The sequence below is a fragment of the Prionailurus viverrinus genome, chromosome E2, assembly GCF_022837055.1.
Source record: "Prionailurus viverrinus isolate Anna chromosome E2, UM_Priviv_1.0, whole genome shotgun sequence".
Classification (NCBI taxonomy): Eukaryota; Metazoa; Chordata; class Mammalia; order Carnivora; family Felidae; genus Prionailurus; species Prionailurus viverrinus.
In genome coordinates, this window is record NC_062575.1 from 52266433 (window position 1) to 52290408 (window position 23976).

General features: G+C 59.7%; 2 protein-coding genes and 1 long non-coding RNA gene across 13 annotated transcripts; 1 reads left to right on the plus strand and 2 right to left on the minus strand.

The window, feature by feature from the left end:
• Nucleotides 1–6660: 6660 nt before the first annotated feature.
• On the minus strand, nt 6661–8679 carry PTGIR (prostaglandin I2 receptor). Its single transcript, XM_047835839.1, has 2 exons — nt 7766–8679; nt 6661–7047 (listed from the first exon to the last, which is right to left on the minus strand). The coding sequence occupies exons 1-2, from the start codon at nt 8531–8533 to the stop codon at nt 6661–6663; spliced, it is 1155 nt and encodes a 384-aa protein (XP_047691795.1). The 5' UTR covers nt 8534–8679.
• On the plus strand, nt 8322–13463 carry LOC125153018 (uncharacterized). The gene is made up of 4 exons (XR_007147380.1): nt 8322–8507; nt 9298–11417; nt 11814–12671; nt 12791–13463. It is a non-coding gene; the product is annotated as an uncharacterized LOC125153018 (long non-coding RNA).
• Nucleotides 13464–14750: 1287 nt separating this feature from the next.
• Nucleotides 14751–20019, minus strand: GNG8 (G protein subunit gamma 8). 11 transcript variants are annotated; one of them, XM_047835845.1, is made up of 3 exons: nt 19885–20019; nt 15157–15242; nt 14751–14948 (listed from the first exon to the last, which is right to left on the minus strand). In XM_047835845.1, exons 2-3 carry the CDS (start codon nt 15238–15240, stop codon nt 14820–14822), a joined length of 213 nt encoding a protein of 70 aa, XP_047691801.1. In that variant the 5' UTR covers nt 15241–15242; nt 19885–20019; the 3' UTR covers nt 14751–14819. The 11 variants fall into 11 exon arrangements, with proteins under 11 accessions (XP_047691801.1, XP_047691797.1, XP_047691804.1 ...); XM_047835841.1 differs by having other exon boundaries at nt 19905–19925; XM_047835848.1 differs by lacking the exon at nt 19885–20019 and adding an exon at nt 19213–19309.
• Between the last annotated feature and the right edge of the window lie 3957 nt (nt 20020–23976).

Sequence of the window (23976 nt, forward strand, 5' to 3'; positions counted from 1 at the left end):
CTTGGGTCTTCCCCTCTCGCCTCTGTTTCTGGGCCTCCTCCCTGCGTGGGCCCTGCAGCCCTGCCCTGGAAGAGCCTTTCCTCCATGCTCACTCAAGAGCCTCGTCCTTGTCACTGGCTGCCGAGAGGGGACCTCTGAGCTGGAGTTCTGATCCCAGCCAGATTTCACGGGTCCGGGTCGTTGAGGGCGGGATACTGATCCGGCCGTGTGGCCCATCAACTTTGTGCGCTCACCATAGTGATGGGGGTGCACCGACCCCTGTATCCGGCCGGCGAGGGAGCCCAAGATGAGGCCAGGGAAGGCCTGAGGCCAGTTCGGGCCACGAGAGCATCCCGTCCCATCGAGCCGAGACCCAGACCCGAAGGATGAGCGCTCACACTGGGAGGGAGGCCGTCCCAGGGAACAGCAAGGAGGCAGACCCAAGCTGGCAACAGCAAGCTGGCTGAGGCCCAGCTGGGGGATTCTCAGGGTGCTCTGGGGAAGAGGTGACATTCACTGGGAGAGGGCGAGAGGGCACGAGCGCGCGGGACGAGATTTGAAACGAGCCCCAAACGACACAGGGGTGCAAAGAAACAGGGTCCGGTGGTTCGTAGGGGAGGCGCAGAACCATCCTCTCCGCAAAACCTGAGCCCCGCCCCCAACTGCAAATCCCACCTGCTCCCCGTTCCCCGGGGGGGGGGGGGGGGGGGGGCAGGGGATGAACCGTTAACGGACAGGGTCTAACTTCTGACCCGCCCACACTCCACCTCCTCCACCTGGCAGGAGGGAAACAGGGACTGAACCCAGTGGAATTTTAAAAAAAAACCTACTTTTCGCTGCCCCATCCCTGGCCTTGGGAGGTTAGAGAAGGCCAGCAGCGGGGCCCAACCTCGGGGGCCTTCCTGGTGGCAGAGACATCAGGCCAGGGCTGGGCCTTCCTGCCGTGGGCCAGTCGCCGGATCCCAGCGCCGCGGGTGTGCAAGTCGGGAGTAGCGGGCCATTCTTGCAGAGCCCCAGCTTCTGGGCCCCCTGTTTCTACCCTCTGGCTGTGGTTTGCCTTCTGGCGCAGTGGAGAAGGTGGAGTGTGATGGATGAGAGCCTGCCCACCCCCACCCCCACCCCCGAGAGGGCAGCTGCCCTCTTAGCCGCCAGGACACCTGTGGAAAATTCTGGTCTCACAGTTGAGAGGAAGACAAGTTTTGGTGACCCACGGAACTGGGCTCCAAGCCGTGTGAGCACTCGCTACAGTGAGTCCGCGGGCTCGCCAAACCTCAAGGTCGGTCGTCTGTGCCACTTCCTACCTGATAACCTGTGGGCCTCAGTTTACCATTCCGCAAAATGGAAAATAGTAATGATCCCGTAAAAGGGAGATCATAAAAACATCCACTTCAGAGCGCCTGGGCGGCTTAGTCGGTTAAGCATCTGACTTCGACTCAGGTCATGATCTCACGGTTCAGGAGTTCGAGACCCGCTTCGAGTGAGTCCCGCTTCTCTCTCCCTCTTGCTCTCTCTCTCTGCCTCCCGCTCAGTTGTGCCCTCTCTCTCTCAAAAAAGTAAACAAAACTGGTATTTAAAAAAAAAATAGGGGTGCCTGGGTGGCTCAGTCAGTTGAGCGTCTGCCTTCAGCTCAGGTCATGATCTCACAGTTCAGGAGTTCAAGCCCCGCTTTGAGTGAGTCCCCTTCTCTCTCCTTCTCCCTCTGCCCCTCCCCTGCTCATGCTCTCTCTCAAAAGTAAACATTTAAAAAATATATTTAAAGAAAAACAACCCACCGGCTTCAGAGGGCTGTGCCAACCACTTTCTAGACACATCTCATTTAATTGGCGCACGGGCGAGAATGAGTCCGAACGAGACTCCGCATCCAGTTGGGGTGCCCATGCTCTGCGCCGGCGCATCTGGCCCTAAAATAATGATCAAAATCTGGAGGGCCCCGGGCGGGTAAAGCCTCCTGCACCACACTTCTTGGACGTGGCCGAACCGGGTCCCCAAACCCCAGATCATTCGGATTCCCAAACACCCAATGCTTTTAACCACCGCCTCGCCTCGCCCTGCCTGCCCTGCTCTACTGCCTGTCATCGTTTTTCCCCCTTGGGCCCTATGTTTTGAAAGACTTTTACTCCCAGACAGGCTGCGTTATTAAATAATCATGACTTCGCCTTCCCATTCTTTATTAATCAAAGACACGTAGACGGCACTCGGAGCTTCTAATGGACACAAGGCAGGCGCTGAGGGAGCCGACTCCAGCCCCGAGTAGAGAGATGTTTGGAACGGGAATCATTTTCAGTTCAGACTCGCAGGTCTGCCAGGCCGGCTCAAACCTGTCCTTGGAAGGTGACTAGCTGAGGTGACCCAGCGGGGGGGGGGGGGGGCGCCCACCCAGGGCCCCCTCACTTCCCTCCTCTCCCCCCCCCCCCCCCCCCCGCCGGTAGTGGCCACTGGGACCACTAAGTGTCATCCCCAGTGTGACCAGCAGGTGGGGCAATGGCTGTAGAAAGCCCCGGAGTTGCCCCTGGTGGAGACCAGTGTGTGTGTGTGTGTGTGTGTGTGTGCGCGCGCGCGCACCAGTCCCATCTGTGGGCCAGGCCGAGTGCCTTCCCAGAGGAAGTCCAAAACGACTAAAATGAAGTTATAAACGAACAAAGTCTCCTTCGCTTCCTGACACCCACTCCACGCTAGGCAGGCCCCTTGGTTCTGCTCTCCCAGATGCCTGTGCTGTGCTCTCAGCACATCCCAGCTTGCAAGTTTGTATCTTTTCTGCTTAGCGTGAGGCTTAGTTCTGTGATGTCATCCAAATGGGAAGTGAGTGAGATGGGGCCAAGGTGGTGTCCCCTCACGCTATATCCCCAGCAGGCACAGAGCAGCCTTGGGCCCCCTCCCCCCACCCAGGGGGCTCCAGGGAATCTGGTGAGTTAATGATGAGCAGGAGGCTGAGGCCAGAGACAGCACCTTGAGGACGGAAACATTCCTCTTTCCCGGGCTCACTTTCTGGCAATCCTCAGGTCCCACTCAGCCACCCCCTCCTCCAAGAAGCCCTCCCCGGTGTCCCCGTAGGCTGCACCCCACCCCCCATCTCTCAGCCCCGCCCACTCTGGACTATGGGCCTCAGGAGAACAGGGCCAGGGCTGTCTCTGTCACTGCCGTGTCCCCAGCACCACAGTCTCGACCTGCCCCAAAAGTGCCGAGAGTGCTGAGATAGGAGTGAGTGAGTCTTCTGGGAAGAGGAGTGGGGCGCCTGGCTGGCTCGGTTGGTGGAACGTGCAACTCTTGATCTCAGGGTTGTGAGTTCAAACCCCACTTTGGGTGTAGGGATTACTTAAAAACAAAATTTTTAAGAAGAAAAAAGGAGAAGGAATAGTTTAAGCAGGACCTGAAGGGCCAGGGCGCTTTTGAGGGTCGGAAAAGGGGAAACACTGTTCCAGGAAGGGTGAGCTCAATAAACAAAGGGGTGGAGGCCACACAGGTCTTGCGCAGGCTCTCGGGGAAACCTTGGTTGTCTGCTGTGGCTGAGAAGACAGGGAGGGAGCTGTCCCTTGGCCGCCACCAGAGGGAGCCCTCGGAGCTTGGCAAGCAAGGGAATGACCGCTCTCGGCTGGGGACTGTGGAAGAGAATACACCGGCAGTCAGGGGTCAGGACACCAGCTAGGAGAGGAGTTTCCAAATCATCCCGGAGGGGCTGCTGGGAGCTGGGGCGAGGAATGCTTGAAAACCCCTGGCCTGGAAGATGAGGTGATGGGGTCGGCGATTAAACAGTGGGATGCAGAGGGGGGGCAGATTCTTGAGAAGTCAGGCCTGGTGGTTAAAAACCAGCAGAAAACCAGCCCCAAGGGGCGCCGTCCGACTCTCGATTTCGGTTCAGATCATGATCTCACGGCTGGTGGGATCGAGCCCCACCTTGGGCTCTGCGATGACCGCCAGCTCGGAGCCTGCTTGGGATTCTCTCTCCGTCACTCTCTGCCCCTCCCCCACCTCAAAATGAACATTAAAAAAAAAAAAAAAAAGCCATCTTAGGTATTTAATCTTCACTTCACCTCAGGCTTGGAAGCTGTGGGTTCAACTGCCCAGCCCTGTGCTGCCATTGAGGGAGCCCTAAGAGGCCAGATAGAACTGACCCACTTTCCGAGACAGCACAGAGAGAGGAGACGGGCGCCCCCTGGGGGTCTTGCCTGGACAGGCAGGCCCCCTTTCCCTGGCCTCCAACCCAAAATGCGCCTCTGCAGTCCCTCCACCCCCCACCCCATCCTTTCTCCACCGCCCTCCAAGGGCCCTTTGGGTGGGTTCTCACTGAGGCCGGGCCAGGTTTGGCGACAAAAGCCAGACCACCTGATGTTTCTTGGCCCCCCGTTTGGTTTTTGTACAAGTCAACCTTTTGATTATTAAATTCCACCAAGAGGTCACTCTGGCAAGACTGTCATAAAAGTTTCTACACACACTCAATTTTTTTTTTTTAGCATTTCTTAGCATCACGTTTAGCATTTTGTTTAGCATTTTTTTTTATGGTGGTAAATGCCCATAACATAAAATGTACCATTTTAACGCGTACAATTCAGAGACGTTATATTTTCAGTGTTGTACGACCATCGGCGCTACCTAGTTCCAGAACGTTTTGATCACCCCAAAAGGAAGCCCGTGGCCATTAAAGACGATCGTCTGGGGGCGCCTGGGTGGCGCAGTCGGTTAAGCGTCCGACTTCAGCCAGGTCACGATCTCGCGGTCCGTGAGTTCGAGCCCCGCGTCGGGCTCTGGGCTGATGGCTCGGAGCCTGGAGCCTGCTTCCGATTCTGTGTCTCCCTCTCTCTCTGCCCCTCCCCCGTTCATGCTCTGTCTCTCTCTGTCCCAAAAATAAATAAACATTGAAAAAAAATTTAAAAAAAAAAATAAAGAAAAAAAAAGACGATCGTCTGGACCTAATTTTTAACTCTCCCAGACACCCCTCTTGCTCCGGTAATGTGATTCAAATCATAGTGGCTGGGGAAAAAAAAAAAAAAAAAAAAAAAGAAATGGGGAAACAACAGAAGCAAAGTGTTGCTTTTTCTCAACCCACGTTTCAAGCCACAGACAACAATAGCAGCGACAAGGATGGCAGTAACAGTAACGCGTCTTGGGGTATTTGTTCCAGGAAAGCACTGTGCTACGCTGCTTTCCAGGGGGAACGGGGTAATCCTGAGCACAGCCCTGTGAACTGAATACTACGTTATCATCGCCCTTCTGCACAAAAGGCAGCCAGGGCCCAGGGAGGCACAGCCACTAGCCAAGCGAGCTGGGTTCCGGAGATAGAAAGATCAACTGCACCCTTAGACTGTGCTTCCTCCTCGCTGTGTGACCCAAGGCTGGCGATTGCCCTCTCTGGGCCTTGACTCCAGCTTCTGTGGAAAGGCTCCAATAAGAGCAGGCTGGAGAGAGGGTGCACCCCCCCCCCCCCTGCAGAGCAGAGGACTCAATGATGTCAGCTGCTGTCATCTCTATGGGAGGGCCATGCCTCCCTCTCCGGTCCCTCCCCAGGTACATATTTATGGTTTAACCCTAGAGCAACTGCAAAGGGGAACTGGGAGGGGCTGGGGGGAAAAGGCTGTCCCGGCTGTCCCTCTGTTCACCGCCTACCACCCCAAACACCACTTCCTTTCCTGTCAGTCAGCTCCCTCTCAAGCACCCTTGATCTCGGGCCTCTCTGTGGGCAGGCGAAGGCCACGAAGCCAGAAGCCAGAAGGCTGGCGATCACCCCAGCGGAGTCCCGGGGCGGGGCAGAGACTGGTCTAGGGTCTCCAACACCTGCAGAGTCAGTGCCCGCTATTTGTGGAAGGAATCAATGACATTTTTGTGAGGGCTCCGAGGACACATGAGCTGAGGTCAGGCTTTGTAAGTAAGCGGGCGGCTGTTTACTCAGGGACAGGCACAGGGACTTGGGTCTGCGTCCCTGTGCCCGGGTGGTCCCTGGGATCCGTAACTCCCGTGCCCTTGTCCTCGGGCCGCCCTCGTCTCCGCCAGCACCCGGGCTCCCACCCCCACAGTCCACATCTCACAGGCCACCAAGCCATGCAGCTTCCCAGGCACGTGTCCAGAGTGCCACCTAGCACATGACAATCTCTCCTTCCTCCGGTCCCCCCCCGCCCCGCCCCATCTCTTCCACGTCTGATGGGAAATCAGGAGTGAGGGGAGGCAGGGAGCTTGTCCAAGAATCTCTGGTTCTCATGAGGCAGCAGAGAGGGTGGCTTTTGGAGTGGCCTGGGAGAGGGCAGGGATGTCCCCTGGGGTTTGGGGGCGGGCCAGCCAAGCACCCCGAAGGGATGAGGATGAGAGCCAGAACCTGAACCAGAGCAGACCTGAGTGCACAGAAGCTTCTGGGAACTTTCCCGCCCTCTAAATATTTAGACAGTGAGATAGATGGGCAAGCGAGGACCAGAGCGGGCCGGCCAGGCCCCCGGTTATTTTGAGAGAGCTGTTCTTTTTGTGCTCCAGGACAAACGTCCCCTCTGTCCCTCCCTCTTCTCCCAGAGCCTGCCGTGGCCACCCTGAAGAAGGAGCCATAGGGGAATAGCAGCTGATCACCCCCCGCATTCAGGGGGTCGAGATTCCAGCAGACAAGGACCCCGAGACTCATCCCCGCTTGCCCACCAGCGGCCGTGCCGCGCCTGTGTGTCCGGCTCCTGCTTCCGGGACACAGGGCAGGAGATCGCGGCAGCCGGGTCAGCAGAGGGAACAGGCTGCCGCCGACCCCTCTTTGGATGACGTTCCCGTGGTGCTGGCGGATAGCTGTGCCTGGGGTAAGCGTCCCCCCCGCCCCTCGCCCCAGGCTGACAGGGGCACCCATCTCTCCTCCTTCCCCCCAAGAGCAGTGGGGGCCCTTGAGTCCTTCCTCCCCGAGGCGGGCCGGGAGAGGGGTGTCTGCGAGTCGCCGTGGGCAGGCCTGGGGCACAGGCAGCACAACCAGGTCCTGAGCCTCTGGAAGACAGCCTTGCGGAAGAGGATGAAGACCCAGGGGTCGAGGATGGGGTTGAAGGCGTTGAACCGGAAGGCCAGGAGGTCCCCCACCTCGCTGCTGTCCGGGGCGATGGCCTGGGTGAAGCCTCGGACCTGGGGACAGGGCGAGGGCATTAAGAAGCACCCGCGAACCCCGCCCCCGCCCTCACGCCCCGCCTTCCACTTGGGTCGCTGGCAGGAATGAGGGAGGGGCGCCCTTTAGAAAAGGAAGGAAATAAGATAAGATGTAACCTAAGTGAGAAATGCATCCGGGGCGCAGAGGGAGAGAAAGTCCCAGGAAAGTACCAGCCTAGAGGGACAGAGCTGGGGTTGTGTGGGTGTGTCCCGGGGCCGTGGCCCCTGCGTGTGTGTGTGTGTGTGTGTGTGTGTGTGTGTGTGTATCCACACCTTCCAGCCTCTGAGTTGTCCGTAACCACCGCCCCCTAAGGTTGGACGGCCCCCAAATCTAGCCCAGCCCTCGCATTTTACAGAAAGAGAAGCCAAGGCCCAGAATACAGGGCCGGATGACCAGGTGGCCTTGCCACGTTCCAGTTCCCCGGAGAAGCAGGCAGGGGCTCTGCAGGGAAGGGGCGAGGCCGGGAGAGTGGGGCTAGGGTGGGAAGGGCCGGGGTGGGGGGGGGGGGGGGAGCACAGACTTCTCCGGAAAGCTGGGAGTTGCTTGGCCACGGACAAAGCCTCCGGCCTCGTCGGGGGTGGGGTGGGGGGAGAGGTCTCAGCGTCCCCATCCGTGAAACGGGCGCAACCGCTGGAGGACAGAGCCGGGTGCCGCCCTCCCCCTCCCCCTCCCCCTCCAGCTGCGGAGAGGACTCACCGTGAGAGGCAGGGAGCACACGGCCATGATGCCCGTCATGAGAGCCAGCAGAATCAGGTGGTCAACCTCGTCCTCTCCCGCCCGGGGCCCGGGCACCAGCGAGCCCTGGTGGCGCCTCTGCCGGCGATACATGCGGCAGAGGCTCAGGGTGACGGAGCTGTTGCAGAGGACGATGGCGGCCACCAGCAGGGCCACGAGGCTGGCGTAGGCCAGCGAGAAGGCGCAGCCGCCCGGCTCCGTGGCGCGCATCCGGATGAAGCACCAGCTCCCCGGGCAGTACTGCTGATGTTGGCCCAGGCCCAGCAGGGGCAGCGAACAGAAGAAGGTGCAGAAGGCGTAGACGGCAGGCAGGGCGAGGCGGGCGCAGCGCGGCCCGTCCAGCTGGGCGTAGACGTAGGGGTGGCTGAGCGCCAGGCAGCGCTCCACGGCCATGGCGAAGAGGATGAGCGTGGAGGCCAGGCCGAAGAAGGTCATGGCGAAGGCGAAGGTGTCGCAGAGCGTGGGGCGGCCCCGGGCCAGGCCCAGCAGCGAGCTGTTGCGGGCGTAGGTCACGAACACCGCGGGGCTCAGGAAGCAAGTGCCCAGCAGGTCGGTGACGGCCAGTCCGGTGACCAGCACGGTGAAGGCCGAGGGGCGTGACCGTCGCCGCGCCCCCAAGATGCCTAGTGCCAGCCCGTTGCCCACCACGCCCGCCACGAACATCAGGGTGCTGGTGGCTGGGCCCACCGAGTCCCGCACGTAGGTGAGGTTCCTGCACGAATCCGCCATCCCCCCTGCCTCCTGGACTAGAGGGGTCCCGAGGGGGCGGGGGGGGGGGGTGGTGAGGGGGAGCCGGGTCTGCCCCCCCGAGCCCCACTCAGATGCCCACCGTCCTCCGCATGGTCAACCCCAAGGTCCACCCGTCGGTCTGTCTGCCTCTCTCCTCTCTCTCCCTGTCTTTCCCCCTTCCCTCTCCCTGTTCTGTCCTCTCCCTTGCCCACCCCTTCTCTGCCTCTGCCTCTCCCTCTCTCTCCCCTCCTCACCGCACCTCTGTCTGCCTTCTCTCTCAGTGCCTCCTCTGTCCCCCGCTCTCCTGTCAGCCGAGGTCTGTGCCTGTCTGTGTTGGTCTGTGTGTGTCAGCTTCTCCCTGCTTCCCTCCTCCTCCCTCCCTCCCTCCCTCCTCGCCTGGGCCCAGCTTTTTCATTTCCTCCCTCTGCCCCGCCTTCCCCTCCCCTGCTTGCTCTAGAGGCACCCCTCCCCAACCTCAGGCTCTCTCCATCTCCCCTGCCCGGTCCAGGTGCCCTCACTGAGCCACCTGCCACTTCCTCGCAGGAGGGTCTCTCTCTGCTCTTCTCCCTTCCCCGGTGGCCCCGCGTGGGGACCACTGAATGTCACACTCGGGGGCACACCGGGACAAGACCTAAGGGGCACAGCTGACCGGTCCGAGAGGCCGTCTGGGGGTGGCCTCTGGGATCCATTCTGGGCTCCGGGCCCCGGGGTTAGGACACTGCCCAGGGATTGAGAAATGACCAGGAAATTCCTCCCCGATGTAGTGTTTTACAGGCCTTACTGCGATCTCTGTTCCCCGGACACAATTCGCTCCTTCCAGAAGGCTGGAGAAGGAGGTGGCCGAGCCAGAGGAAAAAATGCCAGTCCCTGGAGCCCATCCCAACTTGCAAGCTCACCCAGCCAGCTGAGTCTGGGAAGAGGGATTCGAGGGACTTGGGACTTGGTGTCCCCACCGTCGGGGGCAGGGAGTGGGGGGTTGGGGGGGTACCCAGGGCTTCCAAGAGCACCAAAGGGGAGCGCCCTCCCACCCTCCGGCTTCTTGCTCCAGCAATCCCAGGCCCTTAGGCCAAGCCCTGGTGACCTTGACTTCCAGGAATAATTCTGGCCACAGACAGCAGTCCAAGACTCCAACATCACTGTCACATGGTTCTCTCCCACACCCCAAACACACCCCCGGCCACCGCCACCCTCGGGCCAGTGTGGTCGGCCTGTATGTCCCAGCTGCCAGCACAGCCGGTAACCGGTCCTGGTTCCCACTGAGTCCACGGCTCCCCATTCAGCCTCCCCGCCCCTAAGGGCCCAAGACCCTGTCGGATACCCCTCAGGGGAGGCCCGTTTGAGTAGAGGGATGACAAACTCCATTTGCCCTGAGCTCCTGTCCCCATCCCACCACTAACTAACACCAGCTTCACGGGCCTGGTGGCCAACCGCGGCCAGTGGCCCATCCCAGAGCCCCCTTTGTCACAAGGAGAGAGCCTGTGCCCGTGTTGCCTCATGTCCAAGGCCAGGAGGGATGCTCCCGATCTCCAGGGCCGGACACTGGGTAGCTGCAGACTTCCCTCTCTGTACCCAGGCCCCTCAGTGACCACAACCCCCGCACCCCTTCTCCCCCTCTCCCTATCGCCCGTGCCCAGCTGGCATCCCGGTTTCCGGCCTCAGCTCCAGCCATAGCAGGGGCTCTGAGGGGGGGAAGCACCCGTGTGTATGGGCCTCAGGCCTCCTAGCTATGTGGTCCCCCCCCCCCCCCCGCCAACCTGCCACCGCCCCATGCTCTGCGGTCCCCAGACAGACCAGAGGGAACTCAGGAAGTTGTATCATATTAATGAAAGATGATGCCTGGCAGGCTTCTGTCCTGTCGAAGCATCAGGGGAGTTGGGGGGGGGGGGGGCGGGGGTAGCTCCGGTTCCTGGAGGCTCCCTCCCACTGGCTTCCTGTCCCCACTGGGGATGTGAAGCGTTCGGGAAGTCCACTCTGCTCCCATGCCCAGTGAGGCCTCACACACCCTGCCCCCCCTCCAGGCCTCAGTTTATCCACCTGTGCCACTGGGGGCCGGGAGTCCCGGGGCCAATGTCAGTGCTGAACACACTTCCACTTACTTTCCGGGAACCCTGACATCCTGCCCAGCTAGGGCCACGCCCACAGCAAGGGCTACAAAGGGTTCCTCTTCCTGCAGGTGCCTTGGGGTGAAAGGTCGCCCCAGCTGTGCTATGAGGGGGCGGGCGGCTTCCACGGGCCGGGGAACCGTGGGAAGGAGCCGCCCCGGGTGGGTGAGTCAGCCTCCTCCCTCTCGCACTGGTCGAACGCGACTCAGGCGTCCCCAGAAGGACCACGGACAGAGGGGCAGAGGAGAGGACAGCCCAGGGACAGCTGGCGCCGGCCGGCACAGAACCTGGGCAGGGTGGGGCGGGGGGGGGGGGGAGTGGGCACCCGGGGGCGGGGTGTGCCAGTGACCGTGGTGGATGTGTGACCTTCACATGTGTGTCTGTGTGGGATTAGTGTCACCCGGGTGAGCCTTGGAAGAGCGCTGTGAGTGTGTGTGTGTGTGTGTGCACTCTGGCGTCCCTTTCCTCGAAGGTCCACTCGCCCGTCGGTGTCTGTTGACCGTCTTGTTGAGGGTGTCAGCGCCTGGGTACCGGGGGCCCGTGGCCTCTTCGTGGCTGTGTCTCCCGCGTCGGTTTGCTGCCCGGCGCCTTGGGAAGACACGGGTTCTGGAAGCACCCCCCTCCGCCACCTGCCGGCCACTTGCTGTGTGACTCTGGACAACGACTTGGTCTAGCTCGGCCCTGATGTCCTCCTTCCTCGAGTGGCTGCCTCGCGCTTGCTGGGGGCGTGGTGTGGACAGTGGGGGCAGAAGCCACCCCACCCGCCTCCAGGAAGCCCTCAGGTAGCTGCTGGCGGTCGTTATTCCTTCCACAGACTCCCACCTGCTTAACTGTGTGCCCAGGGGGAGGGCCCCAGAGGGGCTCCGAGGCAGGGCGCCGTCCACGGCCCCCCTCGGTGTGCGGCAAGGGGACAGGGGAGGGAGAGGAAGGTCAGAGCTGGAGCCTGGACCGGCAGGCCCTCCCCTGAGTCATCTGCCCCCCCCAGGTCTCCCCCACCCCTGCTTGTTGGCCAAGGCCTCCGGCTGCCTGCCTGGGCCGCATCTGGCCTTGCGGCTGAGCTCACGTCCCCCCACCCTTGCCCTGGGCCCAACCCTCTCTTGGCTCCCAGCCTCCTGACCTTCCCCCGGGAGAAGGGAGAAGGATGGACCCACCCTGTACCCCTCCCGCCCCACGCACAGACAGGAGTGAGCACAGCCGCGTCAGCTCTGACACCTGCCAAGCCTACCTGTCCTCCTGTGCCCTCTGGCCGCTGCAAGGAGCCGCTGTGTGCCCATCCTGACCTGTCCCTCATCGGCAGGTCCCAACACCTTCAGTCAGAGGCCCTTTTCCTCTGCCCACCGCCCTTTCCTGCACCGCAAATGGGCCCTTGCCTACCCGCCAGACTCTGCCTCTCACCCCTGCTCCAGGGGGCTCTCCCCTGTCGTCCCTGCCCTGCCTTTGCGGGGGGCGGGGGGTGCGCCCCTCGCTTCCGTCCTGCAAGCCCCCTCCCGACACCTCCAGTCGCTTCTGGAAGAGCTCATCCGTCGGCCCCCATTCCCACCTCAAGCCCCCACTGGCCAGGTGATGTCACCGCCCTGTGCCTGATGCCACGTCTGAAACATGGGGATAAACCGGGTCTTTGGGGGGGGGGGGAGGGGTTATCCAACAATTAAGTGAGGTTGGGGCTTCAGAAACAGGACTCCAGGAAGTGATGGTCACAGTTGTGGCTCGGGGCCACCCCGCCCCCAGACCCCTTCAGCAGAACCAAGCACTGCTCAGGGCCTGTGGGGTACAGAGGGAAGACAGCCTGGCAGGGGCAGCCCTCCGGGTTGGGGGTGAAGAGGGAGGGGACTGCGGTCACCTCTCTGCCTCTTGGCCTGGCTCTGACCCCAGAGCTGACCTCACAGCTGGGGCTGGCCGGATAGAGCAGCGGGTCACCAGAAGCCCGTGCTCCCAAGTCATACCCGCTAACAAGATTATCCAGATTTGCACGCATGGATGCTGGTCACCCGGGACCTGCTCTGTCCGGCTCATCCGGCCTCCCCCGCCTCCTCCAGGTAGATCTCCCTTCCTGCCCGCCCTCCCTTCCCCACGCGGGGTCAGGAAGTCAGGAGAAGGGATCTCCGCTATACAGCCCCAAGATTTCGAAGCTGAAAGGGTCTAAAAATCCCAACAGTCTAGGCTCAAGAGATCCTGACACTCGTGAGGTGCAGAGCTCTGGATCCTAGCCGGACAGGGGAAGAGGATTCTGCCCCCCCCCCCCGCCCCCCGGGGTTGAAAGACTCCAGCATGCTGGCCCTCTGAGGTCCTGCAATTGGAGATTCCTTCGCCTTTCCGGTTCTAAGAGGCAAGGATGCCGGGTCTGAGAAATTCCAGAACCCTCTGGCGACTTCCCTCCCGGCATCCCTCCTCCCCAGCTCATCCTTGGCTCTCTCTGTCCCCAGTCTCCCCCGGGGCTCCCACAGACATGATGCAACCGGGGCTGGAGCCGGCTGAGAGGTGGGAGGCAGGAGGGAGATGTAATTACAGAAGCTTCTGCCTCGATCCAGCAGGAAGCTCGGAGTTGGGGCCCAGGGGACCCCAATCCGATGTGAATAATGGAGCGCTCGCCAGAAGCGCGCATGGCCCCCTCTAGGGAGGGGAGGCCCAGTGAGGGGGCTCCATCCAGGTCCAGGGGTCCAGCAACCCCCCACCACCCCGTTAGCCCCAAGCTGGGGAGCACAGGTGTTCCTCTGGAGAGAAGAGGAAGTCTGTGAGGACCCTGGGGGGGGGGGGTGTCTAACTCAGTGGCCCTCCAGCCACCTCACCGGGTCTGCGGTCTGCGACTCATTTTCGACATTCAAGACATTTCCCACTCTCTTCATGCGGCGGTAAGAACCCCCTGGGACTCAGCCGCCTTAACCAGGAGCTGGTAGGACAGGGGCGGAGACTCTGGTGAACCAGGAAGCCCCGGTCCCATCCCCCAGCCTCCGGGTCACCCCGAGGGCTTAGGCAGGCCTGAGGCCACCAGAACTTCCGATTTGGGAGAAGCCAGAAATAAGGACTTTTATGTGAAGTACTCCTATTTTTCAATTTGGCAACCAAGTCAAGAACATTTTTAAACGTTATGTAGGCCAAAAGTAGAGAACCAAAAAAAAAAAAATTATATATATATATATATATATATATAACTGCAGGCTATAAATGTCCTGTGGGCCACCAATGTGTGAAGTGAGAAACACAGGGCAGGAACTGTGACTGAGGCAGCCCTGTGTCCCCAGAACAAAGAAAATAACCACCGAAGGGAGGAACGTCACACCTCAATTTGTCTCCTCTCCCTCCGGCCACGCTTCTCTCTCCTCTGGGTCCCCAAGTGTTATTACCACCATGTCCCAGCTCAGATGTCCCCTCCTCCAGGAAGCCCTCCCCCGGCGCCCAAGCTGAGTCAAGCGCTCCCTCGGGGCTCCCCGACCCCAGCCCTGCCCTGTCTGGGTCATGACTATCTGGGGACGCGTCTGGGTCTCCTATTGGATTCTGAGCCGCAAGAGGGCAAAGCCAAGGGCTGTCTCGGTCCCAACTATGTCCCCGGCTTCACCCAGAACAGGGCTGGTCACAGAGCAGGTAGGTAGGTCCTCAGGGAGGGCTTGCAAGAATGAACGGGACAAATGAATGAACAGAGGTCAGTGCTACGGACAGAGGTAAGCCCGTGGCAGGGGGTGGAGTCACTCAGGGGGAGGGAAAGGAGGGGTGGGCATGGGGGCTCCTGGAGAGGAGAGGGGCCAGCTCAGGGGTTCGGGGGTTCAGCGCTGGAGGCCACAGTCTACCCCTCATTACCTCCCAGCTGTGTAACTTGGAGTGAGGGGACCTCCTTTGGCTCAGTTTCCTCCCCTGCAAAATGGATACTATTCAAGTAGCCAGCTGCCTTCTGGGGCTGTGGGGATGATTAAATAAGTTCAGGGTCGCGGAGGGCCCAGTGCAGGTCAGAGTCCGGGGTGCTCACTTCCTCCGGTACACCCTCCCCATCCACAACCCCCCCCCACGCCACACATCCTCACCCCCAACACACTCCAAACACACTCAGGAGGGCCGTGGAGGGACAGGGTCCCCCGTGATGGCCCCAAGCTCTGTGCGTGCCTCAGTTTCCCCAAAAGCACAGGTACCACCACAGCCGCCACGTTTATTGGATTCACTCTTTGGCGAGGGAGGGGGTAAGCTGTCGCGAAGACTCAGAGCAGGACGCAAAAGAGGCGCTTGTCGCGGAAGGGGTTCTCTGCGGCGGGGACCGGCGTCACCAGCGGGTCGTCTTTGGCGTGCGTCTCGCAGAAGGCCAGGAGCTCGGCCGCCGCCTGCGACACCTGCGGACGCCGGGGCGCGGTCCGTTCTCCGCCCAAGGCCCCGCCCCCGCCCCGCCCCGCCCCCTCCCAGCCCCGGCCCTTCCCGGCCCCGCCCCCCGGGTCCCGCCCAGTTCCGGAGAGGGTCTTCCCGTGGGCCCCGCCTCCAACAGCGCGGGGTCCGGCCCCCGGCCCCGCAGCTGCCTCCGGCCTCCCCAAGCCCACCCCGCACCTTCATGCGATCGATGTTCACCTCCAGCTTCAGCTGTTCCACCGTCTTGCGGGCCTCCGCGATCTTGGCCATGTTGTTGGACATGGCTAAGGGCGGGGAAGAGTTTAAACGCCGGGCGGGAGTAGGGGCTGACGGGGTAGGCTAGGACAAGCCGGGGTCCCCAGGTAGGGGTGGCAGCGGTAGTGGGACCCGGGCGACAGGGGTGTGGATGGAAGAGCGTACGAATGGGGTGCCCGGAGGTGGAGGGAGGGACAGGAAACCAGAGAAAAGAGGAGGAATGAAGGGACCTACAGATGGGCGACCAAGAGGCAGGCCAAGGGAGGGCCAGAGGGGCCAGAGGAGGGATGGAGGGGTGCAGAGACGGGGTACCTAGATGGAGGGAAGGACAAAGACGGGCGAGGGAAGGCCGGAGGGAAGTCCAGTGATAAGGCTGCCTGGCAGGTGGAGGGAGGGACCGAAGAACAGGGCCACAGGTGCTGGATGGGGATCCAGGTGTCCTCAGCCCCCGGGGACAGAGCATGAGCCAGGAGGGGGGCCCTCCCCAGGCCAATTAGCGGCGGCTCGGGGAGAACAAGGAATTAAGATCGCGGCGGGAAGGGCGCAGAGGGGGCCTCATTAGGGCCTTGGCAGCAGCTGCCCCCTCCGGCCCCCTTGGGGAGCTCCCCCACGCCCGGCCTGGCCACCTCAAAGGCGCCTCTGCTCATTAGCCGCCCAACAGAGGGCTGGGGGTGGGGTGCGGCGGGCAACTCGGCCATGACTGGGAGAGGGGCAGAGAGGATGGAGAGAGGGACACATGGAGGGACAGAGGGAGCCACAGAGTGACAGAAAGACCGAGGCACGGAAGAAATAAAGAGACTGGGCCCGGGAGAGAGAGGTGGAGGGATGAAGCGACGTGGGGGGAGGGGGGAGGGACAAGGAGAGGGGTCAAAAAAAAAAAAAAGACAGAGTGATCCAGGGGGGACAGAGGGGATGAAGGCACAGGGCAGGGACAGAGAAGGGGAGGTGGAGGGTCCAGGAGGGGTGGAGAGAGGGGGTGGGAAAGGATAGAGGGAGGGGCACATGGAAGGACAGAGGAAGGCACAATGATAGAGGGGCAGAGAGAAGCGGGGGGGAGGGGTGGATAAAGGGACAGAGGAGAGAGGGGACAGGGGGACAGAGGGGGATGGAGGGGCTGGGGAGAGACAGGCTGGTGGAGACGCAGACGTAGGAAGTCATTCATTCACTCATTCATTCATTCCTAGGGGGACAGATGGCGGCTGCGATGGGGCACAGGGATCCGCCGTGGAGTGAGACCGGAGCCTCCTACCTGTTGCTGCTCAGGGCCGGGATGGCAGGCAGGTGGCAGAGCCTGGGAGACCGAGTCTGGGTCCCCCTCCCCCCCCCACGCCCCACGCTCCACGCTCCCTAGTCAGCCCCGCCCCCTCCCCCGAGGCGCAGCCCCCGAGGGCCCGCCTCCTCCTTGCTGCCACCACCGCTGTCCCGGCCCCCCCCCCCCCCCCCCGCCTCGGGTCTGTTTCTTTGGGTCCCCTCTCTCTGTCCGTCCCCCTCTCCATCTCTGCCTCTGCCACTGTCCCTCTCAAACACGCACGCACACGCTCACTCGCAGGGAAAGACAGTCTTCAAGGGTGCCTGCCCCACGCTCTGCACTCGTCCCGATGTCCCCCAGACCTCGGATGCGGGTCCCGCGCGGCCCCTCCAGCACACGTGCTCTCCCACACCCCCGTCCCGCCGGCCACCTGCGTCCTCCCGCCACAGACCACCCCTCCCAGCACACGGGCTCACCCTCGCGGTCCCTCAGATCGACGTGCACGCTCTGCCCCGCGCGCGGCGGCGGGGGCCACGCAGTCTCACGACTGACCCGCGCTCGCTCGTCACAGTCGCGGCCCCTCCCCCTCCCCCCAGCGCCACACACGGGGGCTCCCCGTCTCTCCTCGTGTGGCCCAGCATCACCGATGCCGCCTCACGCGCCGCAGCCAGACACGCTGTCTCAGAGTGTCAGATGGGCACACACAGCTCGGCCGCGTCACACGCCATGTCTCAAGACGTCACACACCTTGGCACGCAGTTGGAACTTCTGTCTGCCTTGTTCACACCCGGTGGCAACTTCACCCGCGCTTTCACCGTCACCCAGTATGTTAGGGACACACACGCACCAGGTCTCTCTCGTGTTGGCATCTCTGAGTGCCCCGCACAGTGGCGCGCTGCCTCACGCGCTGTCCCAACACCGTGACAGTCTCTCGCTGTCCCACCTGCCGTGTGTCGCACATCGTCAGTTTCTCACAGTTGACCAGCGTGGCTGACACACACGGTCACACTCACGTGGTCCCTCTGTCACACCCATTGCCCGGGGCCCGTCACGCTGCCTTCTCACGCCACCTCTGGGTGTGTGACACTCATTCACCCTGTCACCCTGTGACCCCCACAGCCCTCGTGTCCTCCCCATGTTGCACTCTGTGCCCTACAACCTCTCGCTGTCACATCCGGCCTCCTGATGTCACAGTCCCCCAAATGGTGTCGCAGGCACATCCAGCCTCACGGCGTCCCACACAGCCACCTGCGTGTCACGACCTCTCATGTCACACACTCCGTCGCACACAGCCTCTCTGCGTAACACATGGTTTCACAGACACACTATTTCTGGTTGTCACAAAATGTCACCAGGTCACACAGCCACACACACAACGTCACAAGCTCGCGGTAGTACACGCTCATACAGTCTCTTGGCGTCCCACGCCGTTTCCCGGGGTCATCAGGGGCACCCACAGGGTGTCTGTCTTGCACTGGTCACACCCCTGGGGGCGCCCATACCCAACCCTCGGGCCTCTCGTGACAGCCCCCGATGGCCACACGGGGGCGCCCGCGGCCCGCCGACACCAAAGCCGTAGGCGGAGGTGGAAATTGGGAGGGCAGGGCGTCCCCGCGGGGCCGGCGGGGGACGCAGACCTGGGAGGGACGCCGGGACACAGCAGGGTGGCGGGGCTGGAGGCCAGAGGGAGAGAACTGAAGACGCACTGGGACAGGAGAAATTCAAAGAGAAGGGGAGAGAGATGCAGGGAGAGGCCGAGAGAGACGGGGACGCAGAGACAAATTTGGAGAGATAGAGACCTAGGGACTAGGTGAGACAGAGACAGGCCGAGGATCGCAAAGACAGAGAGACAGAGACATGCAGGGTAGAGGAGAGACCCACAGACAGAAATGGAGAGGCCGAGACAGGGACCGAGAAACACAGACACCCGAGAGACACGCACAGAAGCGCACGGAGACACCAACTCGCAGACCAAGCCTCCCGCCAGGGACGGTGGCGGAGGTGGGGCTTGCGGGGCGCGCCTCGGGGGCGTGGCCTAGGGGCGATGCGGGGGGCGTGGTCAGGGGCGGGGTTCCCCCCCAAGGGGCGCGTCCGGGGGGGCGGACCAGGAGGGGCGTGGGCTGGCTGAGGCGCGCCCCAAGGGGCGGGCGCTGGGGGAGCAGGGGGAGGCCCTGGAGGGAGCTTCTCCTCGCCGTCAGCCCTTCCCTACGCGGTTTTGGCCGACTGGATGGGGACGCGAACCGAGCGGGGAGGGGACACCGCCCGGGTGCCGGTGATCTGAGGGTATCCGACCCTGACTCCCCGCTTCCCCCCGCCACCCCGCAGAAGCCACAGGGCCAGGTGGGGGAAGGGAACCGGGCTCACATCTGGAAAGCATCAGGCGCGCCGGACGTGCCAGGGCCCCGGGCCCGGCTGCGGAAGGGGGGAGGGGAGCCAGGGCGCCCTCGTCCTCCCCCCTCTGCGGGGTCTGCCGGCGCCGGGGAGGGGCCTGGGCGTGCGCCGAGCCTCTGCGCCTCCCGCAGCTGGTTTCCATCAGCGACTTTGGCCCCGGCCGCCCCCAAGGAGGAAACCCAGCTGAGAGTGGGGGAAGCCAGGGTGACGACCCAATCTCCTATCCTGCTTTCTGACGGCGGCCAGACGCCGGGGGGTGGGGGAAGACGGACGGACGGACGCTGCTCGCACCGTACCTAAATGCCCTCCCTTTCTCGCCGGAGCTGCAGCCCCCAGCCGTCTTTCCACCCGACGTGTACCTTCAGTTTTCAGACGTGCAATCCCGCCTTGCGCTGCCCAGGAGTCGCCCCGGCCGGCCTCGTGAGAGCCTAGCAGTCAGTGGTGCTATTGTGCCCATTTTCCGGAGGGGGAAACTGAGACCCTGGATTCGGCTTCCGCTTTGACTTTAATTATTCAAGAAATGGGCCGTGAACGCCAGGAGTGGTTCTAGCGTCCCACACCCAATGGCCCACTGTATATTCCCGGCTGGGTGTCCGCGGGTGTCTCGCACTCGACGCGTCCAACACTGAGCCCCATCCGCCAAACCCCCTCCTGCAGGCTCAGCCAGCTGATAGTAAATCTTTGGGGTCATTCTTCCCCTGCCCTGCCTCCCTCACGCCCCACAACTGAGCTGGTAACGACTGCCATGAACTCCGGCTTGCAGTCTCTTCTCGCCTCCTCTGCGGCTGGCACTCTGGTCCAGCCACAGTTCCTCGCTGGCTTCCCTCATCCGGGGCCCCACAGAGCAGCCAGAGGGACCCCGTTTGAAAGGGAGCCCCCAGATAATAGCCCGTGTTGGCGAGGAGGTGGGAAGGAAAACAGCACAGCCAGGGTAGGAAACAGCCTGGCAGTTTTTCAACAGGCTGAAGAGTCACCGTAGGACCCAGCAATTCCAGCCCCTAGGTATCTACGTAAAAGAAATGAACACATACCTCCAGACAAACACTTGTACCTGAATGTTTCCCGGCGGCTTTGGTCATAATAGCCCCAAAGTGGAAACAACCCAAGTGTCCGTCCGCCGAGGCGCGGAAAAGCTCAATGTGGTGTGTCCGTCCAGACAATGGACGATCATTCGGCGGTAAGAAAGAAATCAAGCCGTGGTACGTGCTCCCATGTGGATGAACTTTGAAAACATCATGCGGAGTGAAAGAGGTCGGCCACAAAAGGTCACTTATAGCATGATTCCCTTTGTATGGAATGTCCAGAATGGGCCAAAATACAGAGACAGAGAGAGTAGGTTAGTGGTTGTCAGGGGCTGGAGATACTGGATGGAAATATTCTTATTGGGATGGAAGTATTCTTCAATTGATTGTGGGGAGAGTTGTACAACTCTGTGAACGCACTAAAAGCCACCGAACTCGATTTGGATGAGTGTTATGGTCTGTGAATTGTACCTCAACGTTTTAAAAAATGTTTATTTTGAGAGAGAGAAGAATCCCAAGCAGGCTCCATGCCATCAGCCCAGAGCCCCACGCGGGGCTCAAACTCAAGAACTGAGAGATCATGACCTGAGCTGAAACCAAGAGTTGGGCCACCCAGGTGCCCCTTGACTTTTTTATTTGTTGAGTAGGATTCAGGCCCAGCGTGGAGCCCAGCTGGGGGCTTGAACTCACAACCCTGAGATCAAGACCTGAGTTGAGATCAAGAGTCAGAAGCTTAACCGACTGAGATACCCAGGCGCCCAGATATGTGACTTATGTCTCAATAGAGCTGTTAACCCTTTCACCTCCCCCCCCCCAAAAAAAAACCCCCTAAGTCCCTCTTGTGCTCAGAATTCTCCCATGGCTCCCACCTCCCTCCAAGTAAAAACCCAAATCCTCACCATGGCCCATGAGGCCCCACACAATGTGGTAGACACTACGATTCTCTGCCCCCCACTCCGGCTACTCCCACCCTTTTGTCCCTCACCCATGCTATTCGCATGCCTCACTTCCCCCACCTCCTTCAGATCTCTGTCCAAATGTCCCCTTCTCAGTGAGACCGTCCTGATGACTCTACTTAAAATCACAAACATCTCTGCTCCCTCACCCCACCCAATTTCCTCAGAGCTCTGCTCAGTTCTCCCCCATAATCCTTGTCACCTTTAGCAAATTACAGAATTTATTTATTTGTTATGTCAACGCCCCTGCCCCGCCCCCCAGCTCCCACGCCTGTAAGCAGTTCCTTTTGTAGCCTTCTAGAGAGAATCCATATAGGCTATGTGGGACAGCGCTTAAGAGCCTAGACTCTGGGGCGCCTGGGTGGCGCAGTCGGTTAGGCGTCCGACTTCAGCCAGGTCACGATCTCGCGGTCCGTGAGTTCGAGCCCCGCGTCGGGCTCTGGGCTGATGGCTCAGAGCCTGGAGCCTGTTTCCGATTCTGTGTCTCCCTCTCTCCCTGCCCCTCCCCTGTTCATGCTCTGTCTCTCTCTGTCCCAAAAATAAAAATAAAAAAAAAAAAAAAAAAAGAAGAGCCTAGACTCTCAGGCAACCTGAACTTCCATTCTGGCTTTGCTACTTATCAGCCTCACGTAGGTTACTTAACATCTCTGTGCTTCGGTTTCTCCATCTGTGAAATGGGCATACTAGTATCCATATATCATCTCTCTAATATACCCTCGAGGCTGTGAGGATTGAGTCACTGAGAATAGAGTCTGGCATGCAATAAATGCTCAATTTCACAGTCAGCTGTTATTTTTTGTTTGGGGTGGGGTTTTTTTGTTTGTTTTTTGTTTTTTTTTTTTTAATTTTTTTTTAACATGTATTTATTTTTGAGACAGAGAGAGACACAGCATGAACGGGGGAGGGGCAGAGAGAGAGGGAGACACAGAATCGGAAGCAGGCTCCAGGCTCTGAGCCATCAGCTCAGAGCCCGATGCGGGGCTCGAACTCCCGGACTGCGAGATCGTGACCTGAGCTGAAGTCGGACGCTTAACCGACTGAGCCACCCAGGCGCCCCATGTTTTTTGTTTTTTTAAGTAGGCTTCACATCCAATGTGGGCCTTGGACACAGGACTCTGAGATTATGAGCCACACGCTCTACAGACTAAGCCAGCCAGGCGCCCCACTGCTATTTATTTATTATTATTCTTTTTTAATGAGTTTGTACCAAAATCTTAAGAAGAAAGGTCATCCATGTGTACTTCAACCATTTTGACCCCTGTGGCCAGTGTGACCTTGGACAAGTCCCTTTACCTTTCTGAGTTGCCACTTTTATGGAATGGAGATGAGGCAAATATTCCCAAAGGAAGGCCTGACAAGCAGTGGCTTTTCCTGGCAATTTTTAAAAAATCTTTATTTATTTATTTTTGAGAGAGAGAGAGAGAGAGAGAGAGAGAGCACAAGCAGGGGAGGGGTAGAGAGAAAGAATCCTAAGGAGGCTCCACACCATCAGTGCAGAAGCCGATGCTGGGCTTGAACTCACGAACTGTGAGATCATGGCCTGAACCAAGATCAAGAGTGAGATGCTTAACCGACTGCGCCCCCCAGGCATCCCTTGGCCAACTTTATTTTACTTATTTATTAAATTGTTTTTCTTTAACGTTTATTCATTTTTTGATAGAGACAGAGTGCGAGTGGGGGAGGGGCAGAGAGAGGGGGAGACACAGAATCCAAAGGAGGTTCCAGGCTCTGAACTGACAGCCCAGAGCCCGACGCGGGGCTCGAACCCACGGACCATGAGATCATGACCTGAGCCAAAGTCGGCCGCTTAACCGACTGCGCCACCCAGGCGCCCCTTGGCAAGCTTTAAAAAATGACTTTTATTCATTGGTATGCAAAAAGAAATACTTGTTTATCCATACACACACACTACCCACCCACCTTCTAGAATGGAAACTCCACAAGGAAGGAAACTTCTTTTTTCTGTTTTGTTCCTTGCTGTTTTCCCAGTGCCTCCGTGGGCAGTGGAGATGCAGGTGAGCACAGCTGGCCTGGTCTCCTGCTCTCTCAGAGTTCAAAGCTACCGAGAGGTGGACCCACCCATCTAGACACAAAGTCAAAGCAGAACAAATAACCATTCTCCACCTGACTGTGGGGTCAGGTGGGGGATGGGTTCTAGCCCTAACTCCCTCCTCCTTGCTGTGTGACCAGGGTAAGTAATGGCCCCTCCCCAAACTTCTAGTTATCCGCCCATGAAATGGGTATGATTATTGAACTTACCCAATAGAAATATGGGCAAAGAGTATGAACAGGCAATTCACTGAATTACAAGTGGGCCAATGAATATACCAAAGTATGTGTTGCCTCAAGGGAACGGGAGAGAGACGTGCTAATTAAAACAGAACATGGGAGGGGCGCCTGGGTGGCTCAGTCCGTTGAACGTCCGACTTTGGCTCAGGTCATGATCTCACAGCTCATGAGTTCAAGCCCCACGTCGGGCTCTGTGCTGACAGCTCAGAGCCTGGAGCCTGCTTCAGGTTCTGCGTCTCCCTCTCTCTCCTTTCCTCCCCCACCAGCACTCTGTCTCTCTGTCTCAAAATAAATAAATAAATAATTAATTAATTAAAAACTTAAAAAAAATAAAATCACAAAAGGTTAAAAAAAAAACAGAAATGAAAATATCAGCTGAGGGCGCTTTTAGTGGGAGGAAGTGTGGCAATGTCAATTAAAAGTTTTTAATTTTTTTTTTTAATTCTTGAGAGAGAGAGACAGAGCATGAGCGAGAGAGGGACACAGAATCTGAAGCAGGCTGCAGGCTCTGAGCGGTCAGCACAGAGCCCGACCGACGAGGGGCTCGAACTCACAAACCATGAGATCGTGAACCTGAGCCGAAGTCGGATGCTCAACCAGCTGAGCCACACAGGCGTCCCTCAATTAAAAGTTTTTAAATGAGTGTACATTAATGACCAAACAATTCTATTTCTAGGAGTGAAGCCTACAGAAATACATACATATATATATGCACATAGAGGTATGTACAAGGACATTCCTGCAGCAAGGTCCCTAACAGCAAAATAATTGGGAGAGCTGACAATCCCACAGTGGACTCTTATGCAGCTAATAATAATAATACAGTGAGGGGGGCACCTGGCTGCCTCAGTCAGTA

What these genes read in the sequence shown, in the direction of transcription:
- GNG8 (XM_047835842.1), bottom strand. Translation starts at nt 17,331, where the DNA reads ATGCCAACACGAGAGAGACCTG. An exon ending in GCCAACACGAGAGAGACCTG is followed by an intron (nt 15,243 to 17,309) that starts GTGCGTGTGTGT and finishes CCCCGCCCTTAG; the next exon opens with CCATGTCCAACAACATGGCC. An exon ending in TGAACATCGATCGCATGAAG is followed by an intron (nt 14,949 to 15,156) that starts GTGCGGGGTGGG and finishes CGGCGTCCGCAG; the next exon opens with GTGTCGCAGGCGGCGGCCGA.
- PTGIR (XM_047835839.1), bottom strand. Translation starts at nt 8,533, where the DNA reads ATGGCGGATTCGTGCAGGAACCTCACCTACGTGCGGGACTCGGTGGGC. An exon ending in TGTGCTCCCTGCCTCTCACG is followed by an intron (nt 7,048 to 7,765) that starts GTGAGTCCTCTC and finishes CCCTGTCCCCAG; the next exon opens with GTCCGAGGCTTCACCCAGGC.